At 35.9% G+C, this 23,282-nt stretch overlaps 1 protein-coding gene across 1 annotated transcript in view; it reads left to right on the plus strand.

Moving 5' to 3' along the window:
• Positions 1-23,282, plus strand: part of adam22 (ADAM metallopeptidase domain 22) — an 80,853-nt gene that overhangs the window by 4,221 nt on the left and 53,350 nt on the right. The window contains exons 4-5 of the mRNA XM_055211070.2: positions 14,471-14,537; positions 20,102-20,184. Coding sequence (XP_055067045.2) covers positions 14,471-14,537; positions 20,102-20,184 — 150 coding nt within the window. The remainder of the gene's footprint in view (positions 1-14,470; positions 14,538-20,101; positions 20,185-23,282) is intronic.

The following is a 23,282-nucleotide window of genomic DNA, read 5'->3' on the forward strand; positions in this document are numbered from 1 at the left end:
AATAAAGAGCTCAGATGTAAAAGCCTTTGGCATCTAAGCTCTTCAAATATGACCCAGACATGTTCTTTACGTTTCGTAAGAAAATTCCAAGCTTGTTGTTTTCGATATTGATGCTTTCAATAGTTTGTGTAACTAATCCACTTGGGTCAGCATCAATACCTATAGTAATAACCATGACTCTTCAGATTCATCATAAAATTATAACCCATTAACTCTTACTTTTACGACCACTGCCCTTGTACTTTAACCCTGTTAAAGACAGAGTCAGCAGATTTTATGGCATTACAATAATGTGTCATGAATATTTCAGTTTCCTCTATAAGCCTGTTTGTGTTTCCTATAACAACGTCTTTGTGAAGAAATTTGGCTTTTAACATGCACCTCTGAGTCTGTCAGTCTCTTGTGAATGAACTGTGTGTGTCTGTGTGTGTTCGTGTGTATACAAATGCATGTATGCCGTGAAAGTGTTAACTAGGCTTTCATCATGGTGTACATCAGTGTTGGGGAAAGTTATTTTTAAAGGTAATGCATTACTATATTAAGTTACTCACAAAAAAAGTAACTAATTGCGTTACTTAGTTACTTTTCATGAAAAGTAATGCTTACGTTACTTTTTAGTTTCTTTTGCGTTACTTTTCCTTGGCTGATGCTTGATCTCTTTCATGCTTTGAAGGTGTTTTTATGATTGAAAAGTTCTGCATTCAGAAAATGCATATTTAATCACAAAAATGTCGAGCTGTGGCCTGCCATCTCAGTTTTTGACTCAAACTGTTCCCACACAGGTGTGTATGCATAGAGTGCATAATGCAACTATGTTTAATTTAATTCAGTACATAATTTTTTTTAAATCAAATTAATTAAAATAAAAAAGTAACTTGCATTACTTTTTAAAAAAGTAACTTAAATATTAATGTGTACATTTAAAAAGTAATGTAAACTTTACTCGTTACTTCAGAAAAGTAATCTTATTACGTTATGCCTGTTACTTGTAATGACTTAGTACCCCCAACACTGGTGTACATATCCTGTAAAGTATGTATGTTATACAAAAACTGCTGCCTCTTATTCATTCATATGCCACTTGTTTAGATAAATTATTTTAAAAGGGAGATGTTTCCCTCTCCTTAGTCACCAACCATTATAACCAACAGTCCAAAAGTGGTTGTTCATTTTGCATATAAGTTACACTCTTTTCAAACTTTGCAAACTTTACTGCATCAGTCTTTCAAACTTAGTGAGCCGCCTTGCTGCCTGCTGCTTACATAGATAGCATCCAAATTGAAATGGAGCCTTATAAGTTACCACAATGGATGTGCTTGGCAGACTTGATTCAAAATCAATTTAAATACAGTTTGGCTGTAGTACTGTATGTTGCTAAGCCGGTCACATTGCCAAGAGCATGCCTATGATGCCTTAAAGGTTCCCTATGTAGGCAGCTCAATTAGTGTTGGAACAGAGTAATAAAGTTTGCTTCAGTATATGCTTTTGTCTGTCTGTCCATCTGTGGTTTCTCTTTGTATATGGTTCTGCTTCAATGGGTTCTGACTGGATGGCTTTGGTCGCCTCTGTCCCTCTGAGAACTATGTGTGTGTGTCTACATATAGCAAAAAAAAAACTTATTGTGTACTTTAGTTAGTTGCTTTGTGCCCACTGAGAGCTGGCAGCTAGATTTGTCCTGTCTGACCTGCGTCCAGAAAGCTTTCTCAGTGTCCAGTGTGGATACCAATTCATTCTCTCTCTCTAATCTGTACAATCACATATGTTTTCATAAGCATAGGCGTCACAACATGCTTAATGGATAACTACAACAGGACCAACTTTACTGTGAAACTGTTTCCTACTACATTTGATTGCTGCTGGATAAGTATATATAAGTATTGTGTATTATTTTCTGTCCAATACACACACACAAACACTGGACTGCCCCCTTCACCCTCTCCCACGCTCAGAATAATGAATGTGTTTGATTAAAGCCGTTGGGGCAAATGGGTTTTCTGCTTTTCAATCTTGCTGTGTTGTCGTGACAACGAACCATGTGGCAAAAAATAAAAATCAGTCTGATATTGCTGATTGCTGCAACCCTGCAGAGATAAACAATCACATCCTCACTACTCCTTTAAACCATTTATGAATCACTGAAGGGTCAATGACATGCATGACGTGCATATTTTTGTGTCCAGGGCATCATATATTATAAAAATAAGTTGATACATTTATGACATGTGTTACTTTTTTCTTTAAAACCTATTTAGTTTAAATACATTTTCAGTATTTAATAAATACACTGTGAAATTACAGTATAGCTGGGTATTACTGGCAATTAGCTGCCAGTAACTTACTGTAGATTTTACATTTATGTTATTTACTGGCAACAGTTTGTTCAAAGTTAAATGAACATGAAACTTTTTCAGTCTTTATCTTCTACAGTAAGTTACTGGCAACCAGCTGCATAATTTTTTACAGTTTACAAATTATTTAAATTTAGTATATCAAAGTTGTAAAATGACCGGGGTGCAATGTCCGTACAAATTTGCAGTTTCAAACAACTGTTAAAAATGGTGTTTAAATTATTAAAAAATCATAATAATATATATTTGGCATTATTTTATGTTCGATACCGTTCCTATAAACAAATTTCACAAATATAATTGTGAAAAACTTTTATCCAATAATATGAATGTTCTCAGATGTTAAGGTATATATAGTACAACCACAAACATGGACCTTTTATAAAGGAGTTAACAAGTATAAACTGTAAACATAATATATCACATCATCCAGTGACCTTTTCAAATACTGAGAAAATAGGTACTTCAATGTTGTTGGTAGGCTGGTGCACTTGCTGTGTCAGGTGGTACAACCATTGTAAAACTAGAAAAACACATTTTAATTGTATTTAAAAATGATATTTATGAATTTGATATCACAGGCAAAAGCTTATACTTGCATCCAAGTACAAGTCTGTTAAATTTAAATTCATTGGTCAGGTGTTGGAACTAGAAAGTCAAAGGGTGCAACCAGGCCCGGATTGGCCATAGGGAGAACCGGGACGATTACCGGTGGGCCGGTCTGTTTTTTTTTGGCCACGAGGGCCGGTGTTGTCATGCCACCGGGATGACGCGTATTTGCGGGTGAGAGATGTCCCCGCCGCTTTATGCACAAGTTGATTGTGTCCCGAGTCCCGACCACTTATTGGAAGAATTCTTGCATTAGGGTTCATTGACATCTAAAACGCATGGGAAACGCAGGACGTGCCGCTGTCTTCTGGTTTTCAAGCGCTTACTTGAACACGAGTTTTGTTTCAGACGCGTCTATATTGATTGCGCTTGCCGGCCGCGCGTCTATAATTAAAATAAAATTCAGCGCGTCTTTTGAGTGCGCTTGCCGGCCGCGCCTCTATTATATTTTAAATAAACTTGAGCGCGTCTTTTGAGTGCGCTTGCCGGCCGCTCTTATATATTTAAATAAACTTGAGCGCGTCTTTTGAGTGCGCTTGCCGGCCGCGCGTCTATTATATTTTAAATAAACTTGAGCGCGTCTTAATACAAACGGGCTGGCCTCTAAACGTATTTTTTTTATCCAAGTCATAGATGAATTCTCTATGATTAGTCATTATTCATCGTTTATTGCAAGAGGAACAAAAATCTATTTGATGCAAAACTCATTAGTTTCAAAAGTATATCCATGATGTTTTCTTTTTTTTAACACAATGTAGGCCTACGTTATTTAGCAATAGACATGATCTAAGTACTAAAAAAAAGATACTGATTATTTCCATTTGTTTCCAATGCATAGGCCTACTTGATAAATCTTGCTTGTGTATTGTATATCAGGGGTTTCCAAACGTTATCAACCCAACAGTTAATCTCAAGACTCACCATTTTTTAGAAATAGAAATATAGAGGAAAATACAAACACATTTGTTTCCTTTAGTTTTTGAATAAGTTTACTTTAGTAATATTATGGTCTTATGGTAGGGCTGCATAATTATGGCAAAAATTATAATTGTTTACTGCATTTGCACGGAATATGAAATTATATATTTGAAAAATACAGTGAATTGCAAGGCTGCAGAGAACAGTGCACTACTGCAGACTTATACTACTGAGGGTTTAAAGATATTATTTTAATAGTCAGTCGTGAACTAAAGTGGGCCGGTCTAAGGCATGAAACTCCAGGGCTGAAAATGAGTCCCACTCCGGCCCTGGGTGCAACTGCTATGAATGCCCATTTGAAAAAAATTTTTTTTTAGCTAAATCATTTAATAAGCTAATAATTTATCTAATAATTTTAGTTTTATTAAATGCAAGCTAAGGTTGCCTAGTATTGTTATTATCCTTTTTTTAATTATTTAATAAATCCTATTTAGTTCAATCCTATTTTCAGGATTACAATTTTTAATTCCACTACCATTTAAACAAACAGTCAGCATGACAGAGGGAGCGCATTGAAACTTATTTGGCAAATAGACAATGATTGATTGTACCACCTGACATTTTTCTATAAAAAATATTGTGGAAAAAATGTAAATGCTAAAATGTTTATTAAACATGTCTAAAAAAATGTATACGTTATTAGAAGCTTGTTTTGTCATTGACCCTATAACCAAATCGTGTAACTAATCTTTGATGAACGCACATTCGCCATCCACAATAGCACTGTCAGAAAGCATGAGTGTATATCGATGAAAATCATATTTTTATAAAGGTAAATGTTGTTTCCAAGAAAAATAAATTTTAACTAAAAACAATGCAAATCATTTAAAGATTTTTGTTGTTTGCCTTAAACATTTTAAATCCAGTTTACTTACTTAAAATTATGGTTCCTCTCATTTAAAAATCCCCATTCATGCCATTGCAGAGAAAATTAGTAAATGCCGGTCAAATATGGTCAAAGGGCTGAAAATGTGAGAATTTATTTTTATGCAGCCTTGATCTTGTGTATTCCCAATCATGTTAGCTCTGTCCTGTAACAAATTTATTAAAGCTGGTGTCTCTATTTTCAGCCTTTTGACAATATTTGATATACCAGTTTTTAATATATGTTTTTTTTTGTCATAGAGTATTTTTTTGTCAGAGGAACATTTCAATCATCGCAATCGTTTCAATCAAATTAAATGGATCTCAACATGATAATAACTATATTCACATGCCAACATCATCTCAGTTCATGAAAGGGTGACTTTACACAAGCCCTGAGTTCAGCAAAATACAGTGCAGAAAAATCCCAATGTCATCTGCCATCTGTTACTGTAAGCTTCTGTTTGATTCTGTTAACCCAAGTGTGACATCTAAGACAGGAGACACAGTGTGCAGAGACACAGGTCTCTCACTATTCCTGTATAAGTCTTAAAATGAGCTGTATGTGTTTCATTACTAATAGAAGCTCTATAACATATCATATTCAATTCAAGTAATTTTGCACATTCTACTGATGCACAGGCCTCATGCATCACTGCAACATTTACATTCATCATTGTGTCATCTGTGTTCAACACGCGTGAAACACACCTCTAGTCAATACACATGGGGTGTAATTTCAGTGACAGTTACACCTGAGGTACCCGTTTTGCCAGGTGTGTTTGTGAGGATCCCAAAACCCACGTCGTATTGTCTTTATGTAATTTCATGTTCAGTCTGTGTATGTTTTATAGAAACTAGCTTTTGTAATGAATTCAGGTAGCCAGGTTGATTCAGTCATATTAAAGGATTAGTCCATTTTCTTAAAAAAAATCAAAATGATTTACTCACCACCATGTTATCCAAAATGTTGATGTCCTTCTTTGTTCGATCGAGAAAGGAAACTATGTTTTTTGAGGAAAACATTCCATGATTTTTCTCATTTTAATAGACTTTAATGGACCCCAACACTTAACAGTTTTAATGCAGTTTAAAATTGCAGTTTCAAAGGACTCTAAACAATTTCAAACGAGGCACAAGGGTCTTATCTAGCGAAACAATTGTCATTTTTGGCAAGAAAAATGGAGAATATGCTCTTTTAAACCACAACTTGTCTAGAAGTTGTGGTTTAAAAGTGCATATTTTTTATTTTTCTTGCCAAAAATGACAATTGTTTTGCTAGATAAGACCCTATTGCCTCATTTGGGATCGTTTAGAGTCCTTTAAAACTGCAATTTTAAAATGCATTAAACTGTTAAGTGTTAGGGTCCACCTAGTCTCAGCCTCAGACGTCACGCCCACAATCTGTTGGCTGAACGTCTGATGTTTTTCGTACACTTTTCTGGAAACCCTGTGAGAATGTTAAAGTCGTCTTTGATTGGTTGAAATAAACCGGATTTCCACGAGACGCGAGTGTCGCGATTAGTTTCGGTCCCTGGAAAACAAAGCTATGACGTTCCATTGAGGAAGAGAATCAGTCGTGTTCACGTGGATAATAATGAGCAGTTATCATGATCAGCTAAACATTGGATTCTTAAAAATATGCAAAGTTCGCAGCATCGACTCTCTAAAAGATGTCAAAGAGTTTTGCTTGAGGCAGTTAGTGGAGTTTAAAAGTTTGGTTCTGCTGAATTGCTTGTATGTGTTAAAAAGTGGAGAGATATGCTTCAAACAGACGTTTAACGGGAGCGTCTCATTGGTGTGGCTGTTGATAAAGTGCACAACGTTGTCCTATGGTGAGTAATGTTGTTTATTTAGATGCTATTCGGTTGGGGCTGGTTATTTCAATAACTGACTTGTTGCCAGCCGGCTCGTTATTGTGGGGAGTCCGAAACGTGACGCTAGATGAAACAAACTGTGATTGGTTGTTTGACATGTCGGTCAAACAGCTCGTGGGCAGGCTTTGTCCAGAAAAAGCAGCGAAAAACACCAGACCTTCAGTATTGAAGGTCTGGCTACGCGAGACTAGGGTCCACCAAACCAACCCAGTCTCACGTAGATGCGTATAAATAGCACGAAGTGTAAAAATCATGCAATACATACGCCAAATTCCACTTTGGCGTGCATATGATACGCAAGTCCTTCCCATTCACTTAAACGGTGCATCTTTTTTTGTTGTTTTATATATTGGTTTCTACATTTTTTTCAGTTTTTTAAACCATTTTTGCTTGGGTTTAGGGTTAGATTTCTGATTTGCTTAATGAGGTTATTTAATATACAGGTCTCTCCATGTTTTTGTCCATATTTAAGTTATGGTCGCTTGGAGTTGGGGTTAGAGTTGGGGTTTGGGTTAGGATGTCATTTTTATATAACAAAAAGTTGTTCTAACCCTAAACCCAAGCGAAATTGGTAAAAAAAATAGCAAAAAAACTGAGAAACCAATCAATAAAATGACAAAAAAAGATGCACTGTTTAAGTGAATGGGAAGGACTTGCGTATCATATGCACGCCAAAGTGGAATTTGGCTTATGTATTGTATGATTTTTACACTTCGTGCTATTTATATGCAACTCCGTGAGACTGGACTGATTAAAGTCCATTAAAATGAGAAAAATCCTGGAATGTTTTCCTCAAAAATATAATTTTTCTAGACTGAACAAAGAAAGACATCAACATTTTGGATGACATGGTGGTGAGGGAAGGATGGATGTATTGATGGATGGATGGATGGAGATGCAGAAAGTGAGAGAGGTGATGAAAGAAAAAGAGAGATGGATGGAGATGGAGAGAGAATGAGTTGGTGGATAGAGACATGGTACAAATCTAACCAAACAATATCCTTCATGCACCCTTGAGTCTGTGAAGAAGACGGAGGAAGATCAGATAGAGATGAAGTCAAAAGAAACAACTGAAGTTTGTGTCTCACTTGGGCTCATGCACTTTACATAAACTCACATGAGCATAACACATTTTTAGCACAAGTTTAGCTATTGTATTAACTAAATATTTTAATCATTGGAGTTTGACCCACCTTCTCAAGTTGTTCTGTGTTTGTTAGGGCCTCCATGGTCATAACAAATATTTTAAAATAGTGATTTTTAGGCCTATAGTGGATCAGCTGTAAAAATAATTAGCTCAATTTAATAAAAAGTATAGTGCATCATTTTTGCATCCCTCTTTTTAAGCAAGTTTCACATGGAATTTTAAGCATTTGCTTAAAATAATTAAGCTTAAAGGATTAGTCAATTTTCTAAAAAAAAAATCCAGATAATTTACTCACCACCATGTCATCCAAAATGTTGATGTCTTTCTTTGTTCAGTCAAGAAGAAATTATGTTTTTTGAGGAAAACATTGCAGGATTTTTCTCATTTTAATGGACTTTAATAGAGCCCAACATTTAATACTTAACTCAACACTTAATAGTTTTTTTTCAACGGAGTTTCAAAGGACTATAAACGATCCCAAACGAGGCATAAGGGTCTTATCTAGCAAAACGATTGTCATTTTTAATAATAAAAATAACAAATATACACTTTTAAAGCACAACTTCTCGTCATGTAGATCCGGTCGTGATGCGCCAGCTGACCCCACGCAATACGTCATGACGTCAAGAGGTCACAGAGGACGAACGCGAAACTCCGCCCCAGTGTTTACAAGCGTCTTGAAAGAGTACCGTTCTTACGTTGTTGTATGTCAACTGATACTAATTAATGTCTTTGTGGCAGTTTATTGTTTAAAATGGTCCGCAAATGTGTGTTTTATATATGTAACACGTGACCTCCCTACGTCACTACGCATTTACGTTAGGTCGCGCTGGACCGGACCTAGACGAAAAGTTGTGGTTTAAAAGTACACATTTTTCATTTTTCCTGTCAAAAATGACAATCGCTTCGCCAGACAAGACCCCCACGCCCCGCCCGGGATCGTTTATAGTCCTTTGAAAAAAACTGTTAAGTGTTGAGCCAAGTATCAAATGTTGGGCTCCACCAAAGTCCATCAAAACTAGAAAAATCCTGCAATGTTCTCCCCAAAAAACACAATTTCTTCTCGACCGAACAAAGAAAGACATCAACACCCTGGATGACATGGTGGTGAGCAAACCATCTGGACTTCCCTAAGAAAATTGACTAATCCTTTAAACTGCTTAAATTTCCATGTAAAACTTACTTTAAAAAGTGGATGCAAAATTATGCACTATATATTAATTGTTTTTAGTAAATTCAGCTTATTATTTTTTTCAGTGTAATTTACAGGTTAAATTTATTTTGGTAATGCAAAAAAGTGGTAGTTGTGGAAAAACTGGCATGTATGATTTCTGAATGTAGAAAATTGATTGGTTTAAATAATGAGCATTTTTGATAACTAACACTCAGTGGGAGGGGCTGGTAAAACACATCACAATCCAAATGAGAGTGGCTGCACCTGCTCCCCTTACAATAAGTGTTATGGGGGAAGGGGGTCTTTCTTTAAAATACACAATTATCTGTCATATTGCAAAGCCCTTTGTATGAGTCTTTAAATTGACATTTTGCAGTGTGTGTTGTAAGCATGTTGTAGGGATTATTTGTAAGCATTGTGAATTTGTGTTTTTGTGGTTTCCAAAAAATTGCTGTCAGGTTCTTTGTTTTGCTGAGGCTGCGTTTTTCCTCTTTGGGAACACAAGCAGAGCTGAAGGTTTAAAAACTCATGGACAGCGAAAACAGAAGTGCACTTCACAACACTGACTTTAGGTTTTTCAAACACATCCACCCTCATATATTCCCTACATAACAGTGAGTGATGTATACTTTGCTTGATGAGGTTTGTCCTCATGGGAGATCCTCTGCTGGTCTCTAGAATCCAGAACCATATGTTTTTTAAAGATACTGAATGTCTGTTTGTCCTGTTATCTTTCTGTCTGAATTTATGCCTTTGTAATTATATATGCAAATGATGAGTAGCCTACTGTGAGTTCATGCCACTGTGTCATCTTTGTGCTAATCTGTGTCTCTGGCAGAACCTCTTCGCCTTGACCCCTAACACACGTGTATATAATAAAGTGGTGCTTGACATGCAATCTGTGCACCTTTTCTAAACCCTTTCATTTCAATTCCTCTGGTTTTCCCTTTTGTCTTTAATTGGGATGTCTTGCTTCTGATGTCTGTCTCATACAATGGAACCATCCATTAAGCTTTACATGAGAACTGAGAGCCATTTTCTAACCACGTGACAGCGCCTATGTAAAACATTTGTAGGGTTGTGTGTGTGAGAGAGAGAGAGAGAGAGAGAGAGAGAGAGAGAGAGAGAGAGAATGGATTGGCATGGGATGGGGGATTGTGGGGCTTTCCTCTTAAATTATTCAAATCCCAAAGCAATTAAATCTGAAATCTGCTATCGGCCTTTACCTCTGCAATACACAAAGCACTGTAATGCAGCTTTTTAATTTGCATTTATACATATACATTTCATACATATACACTTTTTTGCTCTCGTGTCAAAACTTGACATCAATGACAAATTTGTCGGTTTGCATTGTGTTTAATACCCATAGACCTTAGTAGGGATATTTTAAGGATTTAGAGAATATCTGGTATTTCACAGTCTATAAAATAAATCTGCATATTGTTGGCAAACCATTGTTTACATTTACTGCCCTTAGCAGCCTGTTGTCAGACAAAGCAATTATTTCAGTTTCCAATGTAATACACGCAGAAAGAACTTAATTAATCAATAAATTATTTGATATTTGTTATGTTAGTATAGCGGAAATACTGCACTGAAATACAGATACTGCATACATGTACAGCAGGGAAAATAAGTATTTGACACATCAGCATTTTTATTAGTAAGGGGATTTCTAATTGACACAAAATTTCCACCAGATGTAGCCATCAAGCCAAATATTGAATTCATACAAAGAAATCAGAACATTTAAAGGGACACAAGGCAGCATTTTTATGTTAATAAATCATCTTTGTAAGTCGGTATATGGTTAAATGACTCATTACATGACGAATGAAGACACTCTCGCCCGCCCCTACCATCTGTAGGAAGAATACCCCACTTGCAAGTTCGCTGTATCCGACCCGGTGTCCGGTAGTCTGGTAAAGTCTCAGATATAGAAAGCATTTACTCCCAGACACTAGGGGGAGCTAGTAGAGAAATAATCCTCAGACTTGCCTTGTGTGCCTTTAAGTATACAAGTTGAGTCATAATAAATAAAGTGAAATGACACAGGGAATACGTTTTAAACACATGAAGAGAACAAGGTGCAAAATAGCATAGAAAGCCAGGAGATCATCTGAAATCTGTCAGTATTGAAAGAGAAACTGCCCCCTATCAGTACTAATTGATATCAGCTGTTTTAGTCCTAATTGATAGCCTACATAAGGACTTCTAATTACCCAGGAGGCACACAGGAAAGACTTCATGATGGGTAAAAGCAAAGAACTCTCTCAAGATCTTTATAATCTTATCGTTGATAAGCATTTTGATGGGAATGGTTATAGGTGCATTTCCAGGATGCTGAATGTTCCTGTGAGCACTGTGGGGGCCATTATCCGGAAATGAAAAGAGCATCACTTCACCATAAACCGGCCACGATCAGGTGCTCCATGTTAGATCCCTGTCCGAGGAGTCCAAAGAATAACCAGGAGAGTTTTCCAGGAGCTAAGAACCACTGGGACAGAACTTCAGGAAGACCTTGCATCAGCAGGTACTCTTGTTTCAAAGAAAACTATAAGCAATGTTCTGAATCGCCATGACATCCATCCACCTTCACCATGCAAGACTCCATTGCTGAACAAAAATCATGTTAAGGCTCGGTTAAAGTCTGCAAAAGAGCATTTGGAGAAGCCTTTGGATTCTTGGGATACTATAGTATGGTCAGATAAAAAAAAAATTGGCAGTCATTCTACACACCATGTTTGGAGAAGAAATGGCACTGCCCACCACCCAAAGAATACCATACCCACAGATAAGTTTGGGGGTGGACGCATCATGGTTTGGGGCTGCTTTTAAGCAAGGGGTACTGGCAGAATTCATATTATTGAAGGCAAGAAGAATGGAGAAATGTACCGAGACATGCTGGATAAAAATCTGCTGCCATCGACCAGAAAGCTGAAAATGAAAAGAGGGTGGACATTTCAGCAAGACAATGATCCCAAACACAAGGCCAATGAAACAATGAAGTGGTTTTAAAGAAAGAAAATCAAGTTGCTTGAATGGCCCAGTCAATAACCTGACCTAAATCCCATAGAAAATCTATGGAGGGAACTGAAAATCAAAATGTATGAATGAGGCCCAAGGAACCTTCAAGATTTAAAGACCATTTGTGTGGAAGAATGGGCCAGAATTACTCCTGAGCAATGCAGACGACTGGTCTCTCCATAAGACGTGTCTAGAAGCTGTAATCATCTACAAAGGCTTTTCTACAAAGTTTTAAATAAAGTGTGGTCAATACTTATTCCCTGTGTCATTTCACTTAATTTATTATGACTCAACTTGTATACTTAAATTTTCTGATTTCTTTGTATGAATTGACAACAGACTGCGAACACTTAATAGTTAATCCCTATTCCTTGGTGTTTTCAATCCTTTTCCAGGTTATGCGGCTTTTGACCTGATCACTAAGTCATGTATTTAATAAATGAGCTTTATTTGGCTGTGTTACAGCATGCATCTCTCAGACAGCACAACAACACAGATAAGCAGATTAGGTTGTGCAGGGGAAGATGCTGGGTGTGGAGCTGGAGGCTGATATAGTGCATGATAGTGTATGAAACAGCAGCTCTTATCATCAATCATGTGCATTTTATGACACGCATATAACTAGGGATGCAATGTTTGCTGATGTGATTGGTTTGTGCAAACCCTTTTTTTTGCAGTCTCTGTTCCTCTCTGTACTATTACTCCTGTCTCTTTCTCTCTTTATGCTTTGATTTGGCCTGTCCTCCATTAGTCCTTGGATCCATGTGTTGATTTCTGTCCCACCCATCTCACCTTGTGATCTCAGCCACGCTTCATGTTTCTCCATCTCTCCTGAATTCAGAATTACAGCCACATTCATTTTGTAATGCATGATTGCATTTATTAAGGGTATGACTTGGTTAGATACAGTGCAAGCTGTAAAAAATACAGATCTAAAAATGTGAGACATCTAAATGAACTAGGAGTAGTTAAGTCAGAGATTGTATTTACTATGACGTAGTAAGGGGAGAAGTTTTTGTTGGGACCCACCAAATAAAAACTAGCATTACAACCCACCAAATGTTGATACAGTAATTAATGAAAATATAATTCCACTTCAACCTCCTCAATGTTTAAAACAAATCTTTCACAAAACAAAACAAAAATTTTTGTTACAATGGGACCTTACCACTTTTAACAGTGTGGTCTATGAACACAAACCTTTCCTGCATTATTCATAATTTGATCTGATGCACACATCACCGCTGTACAGTAAGTTAACTTGCTGTTTGTGTTGTATGTGGTCAGTTGTGGTTAAGTTGTGTGTAATGTCCTGTAGTTGTGCAAGATATAAATCTGTATCTTACACTGCAGTTTTGTAAACACACTGATAATTGCATAAACATAGTTGGTAAGTTAAGGCTCTCTTAAGAACTAGTCTGACCAACTTGCAATTAGTTAGGGCTTACTTTTTCATATTGAAATGAGATTTGTCTACATTTTTATGTAACTCACTTGACTTAAAACAATTACGATCACTTTCGAAGAAAAAAAAAGATGACTAACTTGTAATATTTATTTTCGGCTTGCGTATTCTGCATTTTTTTAAATTTCAGGACGAAACTGATATAGTCATTTTCGGCAGCCTTAATTTCGGTGCACCCCTAACAGTTATGATCAGTTTTGAAAGAAAAAAAATTAAAGAGTAACTTGTAAGACTAGTCTAAAGTGTTTATGCGACTGGCACTGATCTGGTGCACTGCTGTGACTGTATGCTGTTGAAGTTATGTGTGTTTTTCACTGATGACTTGTGAATGCTGCCTTTGATGTCATGCTGTGATCACGCGCTTGTTTTTAAGATCAGGATAACTGATCTCACAGTCAGAGTTCATGCTTTAATACACTAAACCCTGCACTCTTACAGCACTGTGCCTGTTTTTCTCCATAAAATAGAGGTTTAATTATAAATTTAGGGGGAGTTTTAACCAGGCCACCAGACCAAAATGAAGCAAATACTGATACTGTTATTTATCTTCAGCATTTTAAATGGTTAAAACAATCCCATTATTCTATCAATTTTATCTTCTGAAAGATAAGCAGCAGATACAAATCTTTCTTTGATCTCTTTATTATATGTGGGATGCTAAGATCTATAAAGTAATGCATTTAAAAGGATGAAGAATCTCAATTTTTTTTGTCTATGGTGTGCTATTTGTGTTAATTTTGTGTGTGTGTGTGTGTAATATTTTCACTTGGTCTTTCCTGTCTTGCATGTTAGCTGCCTAGATGGCATCACATGTTGATTTTTATGTATGGTCTTTTAAGGACATTTTGCGTGAAATTTTTAAGAAATTAAAGTTACCTTAACTTAACAGTTGCTGGCACAATTAAGTGAATGTAATAAATAATACTTAATTGAATACATACATTTAACTTTTTACATTTTTCCCCTCTTTTTCTGCAGTGATCTTCTATCATCAAATTACATTGAAAGGCAAATATCAGAGGATGGGAAGTCAGTCGTCATCAAAGTGAGTGTAAACATTGGACTGCTCAGTACTTGTCATTTCTTCTCCTTGCTGTAATTATTCTGCATAAAATGTTTTGTTATAAAACATACACACACTAGATGAGTGCGTTGAATTGGGTTTGTATTAAAAATATCTAAATAGAGCCAAAGGCCTGGGTGCTGGATGCTTTGGGGTGGCATAACAGGGGTGCTTAATAACTCACCCCCAGTTGTTAACTAGCCATTCACTCATCTATAATAGTACTGCCATGTCAAAGAGATGATTTGGACAACTTTAGATTATATAGTAAACATTGTTTCTAAAAAATTATACTTAAAAGGTTAGTCAATTTTCTTAAAAAAAAAAAAAAAAAAAAAAAAACCAGATAATTTACTCATCCAAAATGTTGATGTCTTTCTTTGTTCAGTTGAGAAGAAATTATGTTTTTTTATTGAGGAAAACATTCCAGGATTTTTCTAATTTTAATGAACTTTAATGGACCCCAACACTTAACAGTTTTAATGCCGTTTAAAATTGCAGTTTCAAAGGACTCTGAACGATCCCAAACGAGGCACAAGAGTCTTATCTAGCGAAACAATTGTCATTTTTGGCAATAAAAATAAAAAATATGCACTTTCAACCACAACTTCTCTTCTTCCTCTGGTCCTGTGACGCGCCAGTGCGACCTCACGTAATATGTCATCACGTCAAGAGGTTACGGATGACGTATGGAAACTACACTCCAGTGTTTACACGTGTGGAGAAAGAGGACCGTTCCGACATTGTTGTATGTCGAACGATTACTAATTAATGTCTTTGTGTCAGTTTAATGTTTTAAATGATCCGCAAATGTGCGTTTTATATATGTAACACATAAACTTTCCACGGCATTACGCAATTACGTGAGGTCGCGCTGGTGCGTCACACAGCCAGAGGAAGAAGAGAAGCTGTGGTTTAAAAGTTAATATTTTTTATTTTTCTTGCAAAAAATTACAATCGTTTCGCTAGATAAGACACGTATGCCTCGTTTGGGATCGTTTAAAGTCCTTTGAAACTGCAATCTTAAACTGCATTAAAACTGTTAAGTGTTGGGGTACATTAAAGTCCATTAAAATGAGAAAAATCCTGGAATGTATCCCCAAAAACAATTTTTCTCGACTGAACAAAGAAAGACATCAACATTTTGGATGACTTGGTGGTGAGTAAATTATCTGGATTTTTTTAAGAAAATGGACTAATCCTTTAATACTGTGTGTAACTGTTGTATTTAACCCAAATTAATGAGTTTCCCTCTGTGACCGTGAGAAAGAATAGGCAGAAGATTTTTTCTCTTGGTGTTTTTTCTCTGAAACAGTTAATGTAGACGATCAGATCTACTTTGTGCCACACTGGGATTCAGAATCATGTCAGCTTCATTATGTCAGAGCACAGAGACATGCTTGTATTCAGATGGGACACGTTGAGCCCAGAGCAGAAGGTGTTTGCTTGTTTTAGCCCGGTTGCAGATTCTTTCTGTCACACGGGACAGGGATACAGTGTCCTATTTTTGCACTGTATCTTGACATAATTATTGTGGCAAGATTTTGTATAGTGGATATGCCAAGGTTAGTTTCTCTAAATTCCAGTAGTAAGAAGTAGTCTTCTTAAACAAAGATTATAGTAAGTTTTTTGACCGCTTTCCATGCTTTTCCTGACTATAAGAATTAAGCTGGGCTGTGTTTTTTTGGACTTGAAAATCTCTCTTTGCATGCAAATAACTTCTGCTGTGCAAGGATATGAGGAGTTTGGTTGCAAATCCCTCTAAGTGCATCTGACATGTTCGTCGGGTTTTATTCAAGTCCTGTTACTCCCAAGAGAAACACGTTTGTCCCTTGTGAAAAATCTTCCTTGCACTTAGAGGACTTTGCTGAAAATTGACGTGGCATTTCTGAATGACCTAATATTATCCCTAAATTGTTATCTCCTTTTTGACGGAGGTGGCATTTAGTGGCTTTGCATCTGAGCTCCTCATAAGTGGTGCTGTATGTTGTGCCAACAAAACAAGGTTTGTCATATTTATGAATAGAAAAAGCCTCACCGTGACTGAGCAGGCTACGTTTCTGAACACTAAAGGTGGTGATGTTGTAAATGAATGTAGTTTCAGAATGAGCTACTATATAATGAATGGCGAGAAATTTTTGAGCTCAGCATGACAAGTTGTTGTTTAGATCCAAAAGAATCCTCTCACACATAAAAATCCTAGCAGTGGAGCCTGAGGAAACACAGCATGTGTGTGATTTCTGTAAAGGAACGGGACTTATTTTAGACTGTTCCTAAGGATGAATGAAAAGTCAAAGGTGGTACTGTTAGGATCGAGATGATAGAGAGATATATATTTAGCTCCATCTATCTGCAACAATGTAGAATGATTTTAGTTTAACTATATTAGATCGAAGACAATAGACATTATTTATGTTTTAGACAAAACCTGACCACTGATGCATGCTGGGTAGTTTGAGTGCCCTCACCTCTTAATTAGCTGGCAAATGAGATCACAAAGTGCTACATGTGAAATTAAAGACAGGAATGCTTGAGAACAACAAACTTAAGTAAAGAGACAAGGTGAGGAATGGATAAAACTCGACGAATGAGGCATTTTTGCTAGTGAAGGGAGAGATGAAATGAAATTGATCTGCTGGTAAATGCTGCTGCCTTATTCCTCTGAGAGAAGACAGGAAGAGAACGCTGCAGGCCTAATGGCGGCCGAGCACTTATACTCGAAAACATTTCGTAAATAACACACACACGCGCGTGCGCACACACACACACTGTCTCTCTCAAGAAAGCTTTTACAAGTTTTTTGTTTACTTAAGTACAAACAAGAGGCATCTGTGGTATGGATGTGGACCCACACACACAGGCCCGGCGCCACGAGGGGGCAAAAGGGGGCATTGCCCCCTCAGATCTGATTTGTGCCCCCTCTGTTTTATTTTTCTATTCATGGTTACAAATAAAATTTTCATCCTTTTGATTCAAATAATAATTTAACCTTATCCCCATATGGGTAGAATGTTCAGTGACGTGACATTACTATCATATTCAAATGTCTTTCGCGTTGGTTGACGCTGAGCCAGATGGACGAGCTCAGCGCTGTCATATATCAACACTATGCATGTGTTTTCAACCTCATAATGTTTATTTTAGATTTCAGACATTTAAATACACATAAGCACTGGTAAAACAATAGCCTATAGTTTGTAAAATACACCCTGATGTCTGTGGAAGCAGCAATACAAATCTATTCAAATAAGATAATAATTTGCAAATAATAAATACAAATTATTTTCAAATAATAATAATTTGCCGACGTGTATTCATATCAGACAAACACAGTGGAAGCAACTGTAAAGTTTACTCTACTGTTATAAAGGTTACAATGATACTTGTTTGAAATCAGCTATTATAACAGAGCGAGGCCAGAGAGGAACGCGCTCTTAAACAGGAAATACTATATGGAATAATTTGTGCATCTTTGAATAACTGTAAGAATACAATTCCTTTAAATATCATTTTTGTCATATAAAGTTCAAAGAGATAATAATGTTTACCCACTTGTATTGCTTATTAACTTGCGGTTAACAGCGTGTTTGCGCATTTAGCCTACCTCAGAGTTTATTTCAGTAATATTGCTGTTTTTCCGGTAATAAAAACTTCCTTGTTTGTTTATTCACTTCATTATGCTGTTATGTTAAGTTATAGCCTATGTGGATATTTATTGCCATATAAGACGTCCATTGCCGTATATACATTCTCTCATTTAATATTCAAATAATTTGCGGAATAATGTGTGCATCTTTGAATAACTGTCAGAATACAGTTCCTTTGAAAATAGTTTTTTTTTTATAAATACATTGAGTTTCACTACTTTATTGTCATATACACTTCAGTCAGTGCACACAGCAGGGTCTGAAACACACAGACAGTTCTCAGATGAATATATGCGCTATTAATCAGAAACAGAAATACTTTTAAAAATCCCAGGGGAAATTATTTCCATTACAACTTCAGATATACATACAACATATAATATTATAACAACGTATTTTCAATGTCCATGCGGACGAACATATTTTACTTTCGTTTTTAAGTTAGGATCACACGTCGATTAATAGTGGTAAAATATTCTCACAGTAACATACCTTGTATATTTTTATATAGCTCTTTTTTTACTAAATAGTACTATTACTATCTTTTTAAACTTATAAATAATTCATAAATTGAACAAAAATAATAATGGGTTTAGTTCTGATATTGTATAAAGAAATACATGGTGTATAATTACATTTTTAGAATATATTAGGCTTTATATAAGGTTTGTACTCTAAAAATACTTTATTTGTTACAAACAAGAGATAAAGAATTTACAAACGTTCTCATCTCACCATATCCACAGGTACAGAGTCATTATATAGGCTACAATAAATTCGTGGGGTTGCATTTAAAAAAAACATTTAAAAATAGATGCATTTGTTTAAAGCAAAGCATTTATTTTACTTAGCTACAGATGAAGCAGCTCTTTGCGCCTTCTAACGTTCTTATAATCGGTCATCATTTATGTCCAAGAGACTCAATAATAATCTTTTACATTTTAATCATTTAATATTTCATATTAAAACGCGTGTTTGTGCTGCTTCGCATCCATGTATGCAAACCCGCGTTGTCATCCCGTTAATACTGCGCATATTATCAACGCGCTTTTTACTCTAGCAAAAGACACTCGCGTCGCGCATTGCCCCGGTTGTATAATAAAGTCCAAAGTCTCTCATGAGCTAGGGGACGCATGCCCAGGGAGTTCAGAATTTATGTGTGGGCATGCATCAGCCAAAGGTGTGTGAGTCTTTTCTGGGTCATGGTGCTGCGTACCCATGTCTTCAAAAGACGCAAGGCGGAGAAAGTGCGCTCGGATGAGGCCACGGAGATGGGTAGGCACAGACAGTAATGAAATTAACATCCAAAATACACTTAATAACCTACGTGTGTAAAAAATAATTTCCCAAAATATTCATGAGTAATATATAAATTGTGCAAAATATTTTTACTCAAAAAAAATCTCCCTCTCTCGCCAACAGGGGGTGCTGCGGGTGCTGCAGCACCCCCTGTTGGCGAGAGGGAGATATTTCCCGCGGCCATGTGGTTACCTGTGCTGTGCAGTTGCATATGGAGTGTTTTATGGACCGCTGCATTTAAAAATGTCTTTTCAAAGCGAGATCTCAGTGTATCATTGATGGTATAAAGTTAAGCCCCCTCAACAATTTCACATGCCCCCTCAGTCATTTCATCCTGCAGCCGGGCCTGCACACACACAATTTAAATATTCAATGCTATTCGGCCAAAATCTTACAGAACAACAAAAGTAATTTTATATCATGATATGATGTAGTAATTTTTGCTGGAGTAGCCAAGAAAACAGAATAAGAAATAGAGTGACAATTGTATTTTGCTGCACCTTTATACTTTAAACAAAGGTGTATGTTAGCAATGCATGTGTTGTTGTTCTTGTTGTATATAATTATGTGTTTAATACTTGTGTTTGTTTCTTCTTGCAGGGTGGAGAACATTGTTATTACCATGGGAAAGTACGTGATATACCGAAGTCGTATGTGGCGCTTTCAACCTGCCATGGGTTACAGTAAGTCCCTGTGTGTTTAGTTACAGTAGCTTTGCCTGTGTAGCATACTTCAGTTTGGATTGCACACTGTTTACTTACCGATGCCCATAGAAATGTGACGTACGCACACACACGCACACACGCACCACTTGTCTCTTTCTAAGACGCATTCATAAATAAACACATGTTAGCATGCCACAGTGGCAGGCCAAAGCAGTGATTATCCCATTTAGCAATTATAGCTGTATAATTGGAGCATGCTATTATCCTCCTCTCATCTCACACACTTATGCTCATTGGGCTGTGTGTGTATCTGTAGATGCCTGTACACACAAAGACTTTACCGATAGGAGATCATGTGTAAACAGGACTTTTTAAAAAATATCAGTAAATCAACATTGGCAAGATTTACCAGTAAGAGAAGTTGAAAGATTAACAGTAATCTACCGGTATGGGTACACTTTCTTTGTTGCACTTAATTATTTAAGTTTAATCAACTTGAAATTACAATTCATTTCAACTTTCTTGACTACACTGTAAAAAGTTTTATAAACTTACATTTTCTCACTTTAAAGGTGCCAAAGAATGCATTGAAATAATTATTAAATTGTTCTTTGATATTTACATAAAAGTAGGGCTGGGCGATATGGCCAAAAAAAGGATTAAGAAAATGTTTTCCATATCAGTCGATAGCAATAATTATCATGATAAATAACAAATCTTTGTTCCTGTCAAATAAAGGCAGATTTTTGCTCTTGAATGAAAATTGTAAAAACCAGACAGTTAATAATGGTTTTAAAATACCTTTAATTCAGAACATGACAAATACAAATACTAAAATCTTGTTTTAATGTTCAGGCATCTGTATTAAATGTAAATATATTTGTTATGAAATCAACACATTTCTGACACAGAAAGCAGCAGGCTACTGTCACTTTAAGACCCAAGACAGACTCCTTTAAGTTTCAATATACTTACTAATAAATGAATCATTTGCCTCATCTTCCACTCCTTCACGTATAATTGACACTGTGATTGTAAACCAAGAGCGCATGCCGCATCCGGAAGTGCTTGCGCAACATTATGCACATTGCGTATTCGTTCACTTAACGAACTGTCGCAAGCGTTTCATTGGGAAATGTATATGGTTATCAAATTATCGCCCAGCATAAAAGGTATGCAACTTTATTAAGTGCAAAAATTATCCAGAAACGTTTTAACATGTCTATTTACACCCTAGGATTTGTCCTTTGAATAAAATGATCTATTTTTTTTCTGAGGCTCATTCTAGTAGCTCACTTGTTGAGGGGGGAACATCTCGACTGTTACATCACAGTTGGTGTTATGTTGACATTGGCCTGCTTTCCAGCAGTCTTTTGCGTTTGAGGCTCACGATATGTCATTACTATGTACATGAACTCTTATTATTCATCTATGCCTAGATAAATACAGTTTTACATTCTACAGCACCTTTAAGTGAAAAATTTAAGGTGAAAAAACTTCTTACACAGCATTTTCAACTTAAAATTTTCACTTAAAGTGAGAAAATTTTAGTTGAAAAAACATTTTACCAATTGAAGTATTTTTAAGTTGATCCAACTTTTACTTTTTACAGTGTAGTGAGAAGTTGCTATAAATTATAAAAATGAAGTCAAATTAGCTTAAGTTATTTCAACTTTATTTATACAATTTAACGCCTCACTAAGAAATTAAAATTAATTGTAATTTCAGGTTGATTAAACTTAAGTGCAACAAGGATTTTTTGCAGTGTACAATGCTGTGAATAGAAAACAGAGAATAGGAATTAGTGGTATGAGCATGAACAACATAAGAACGCGCTGACTGCTTCAGGCCAATCATAACATTCGGACACAGATGACGTGTTTACTCCCTCACTTTGTTTACGAAAGTTTCTTTCCACATGCTAATTAAAGTCGAACACACCTAAAGTTATGAACTACATCTCTTAACCGGCTGCTAAAAAAAGTCACCGTCGCCTTTTTTGGGGGCCGTTCACCATGTGGAATCGGTGTATGGGAGTCAGATCTTTTCGATTGGCTGTTCGGCAACGCCAACCAGTGCACGAGAAGAAAAACACAAGTGATAAAGCAAGCAATCGCACAGAGCGCTCATTTCATTTTTTGAATTTCTCGTTCAAATATAATCGTGTATATATTTTAAAGATATGGCTCATAAAACATCAAAGATATATCAGAAATATGTCTGTGGTAAGCGAGATTTGCGTGCAACTGGTAATTGAGTTGCATCATGCGGGTGATTCTCACGAAAACTTGGTTTTAAAAATGTCAAGCATGAAAATGTAAAAATTGCTTCAATTTACTTTTTTTCCCACCAGACATTGAAAAACAAAGTCTGGAGTAAATGGGAACATTAATTTAAAAACTTTTACTTATCATTTAACACTTTTTTAACATAATTTAAAAAATTAGTCCTAAAAAATCTCATTACCGCAACAGTCAGAAAACATCAACACTGACATATTTTTAAAATGACATGACAAACCTGAAAGAAAATAATTTGGAGATTCTGCACATGCATTTAAAATCAAAGTATTATGCTTCTATTAATTAAATTAACATTTAATAAGCATCTGTTGTGGTAATGATAATCAAAATGTGGTGTAAGCATTCTGACAAGAAGACAATATTTCAAATTAACTGTAAAAAATGATCTTACCTGGTAGCCATCTTGAAGTAACTGGTCCATGTGCTTGGTCACTCAAAATCAAACTTTATTAAAATTCTGTATGTGTGCTTAAACTGTTCTCAAAAAGTGTTGCGGAGGATGAGAACATCAGGCATGGACACATCATTTTCCTAATTTTTCTTCATTATTATTATACATGAATATTCAGTAAATATTTTTTCTGTCATCTAAAGTAGTCTAGCAAAACATCAATTTTTTTTATTTTTATATTTTGTGTTAATTTGATTAAATTACAACATAACGCATGTTCAAACACAGCCGGACACATTGCGGTAATGAGAATTTCAGCAGAAAATGAGATAAAATTTACAATTATAAATTCTTATGTTGAAATCACACATTGTGCAAGGTAGAACACAGTATTGTGTTAATTCTGATGCTTTTTAATGTTA

The sequence above is a fragment of the Misgurnus anguillicaudatus genome, chromosome 10 (genome assembly GCF_027580225.2).
Source record: "Misgurnus anguillicaudatus chromosome 10, ASM2758022v2, whole genome shotgun sequence".
NCBI lineage: Eukaryota > Metazoa > Chordata > Actinopteri > Cypriniformes > Cobitidae > Misgurnus > Misgurnus anguillicaudatus.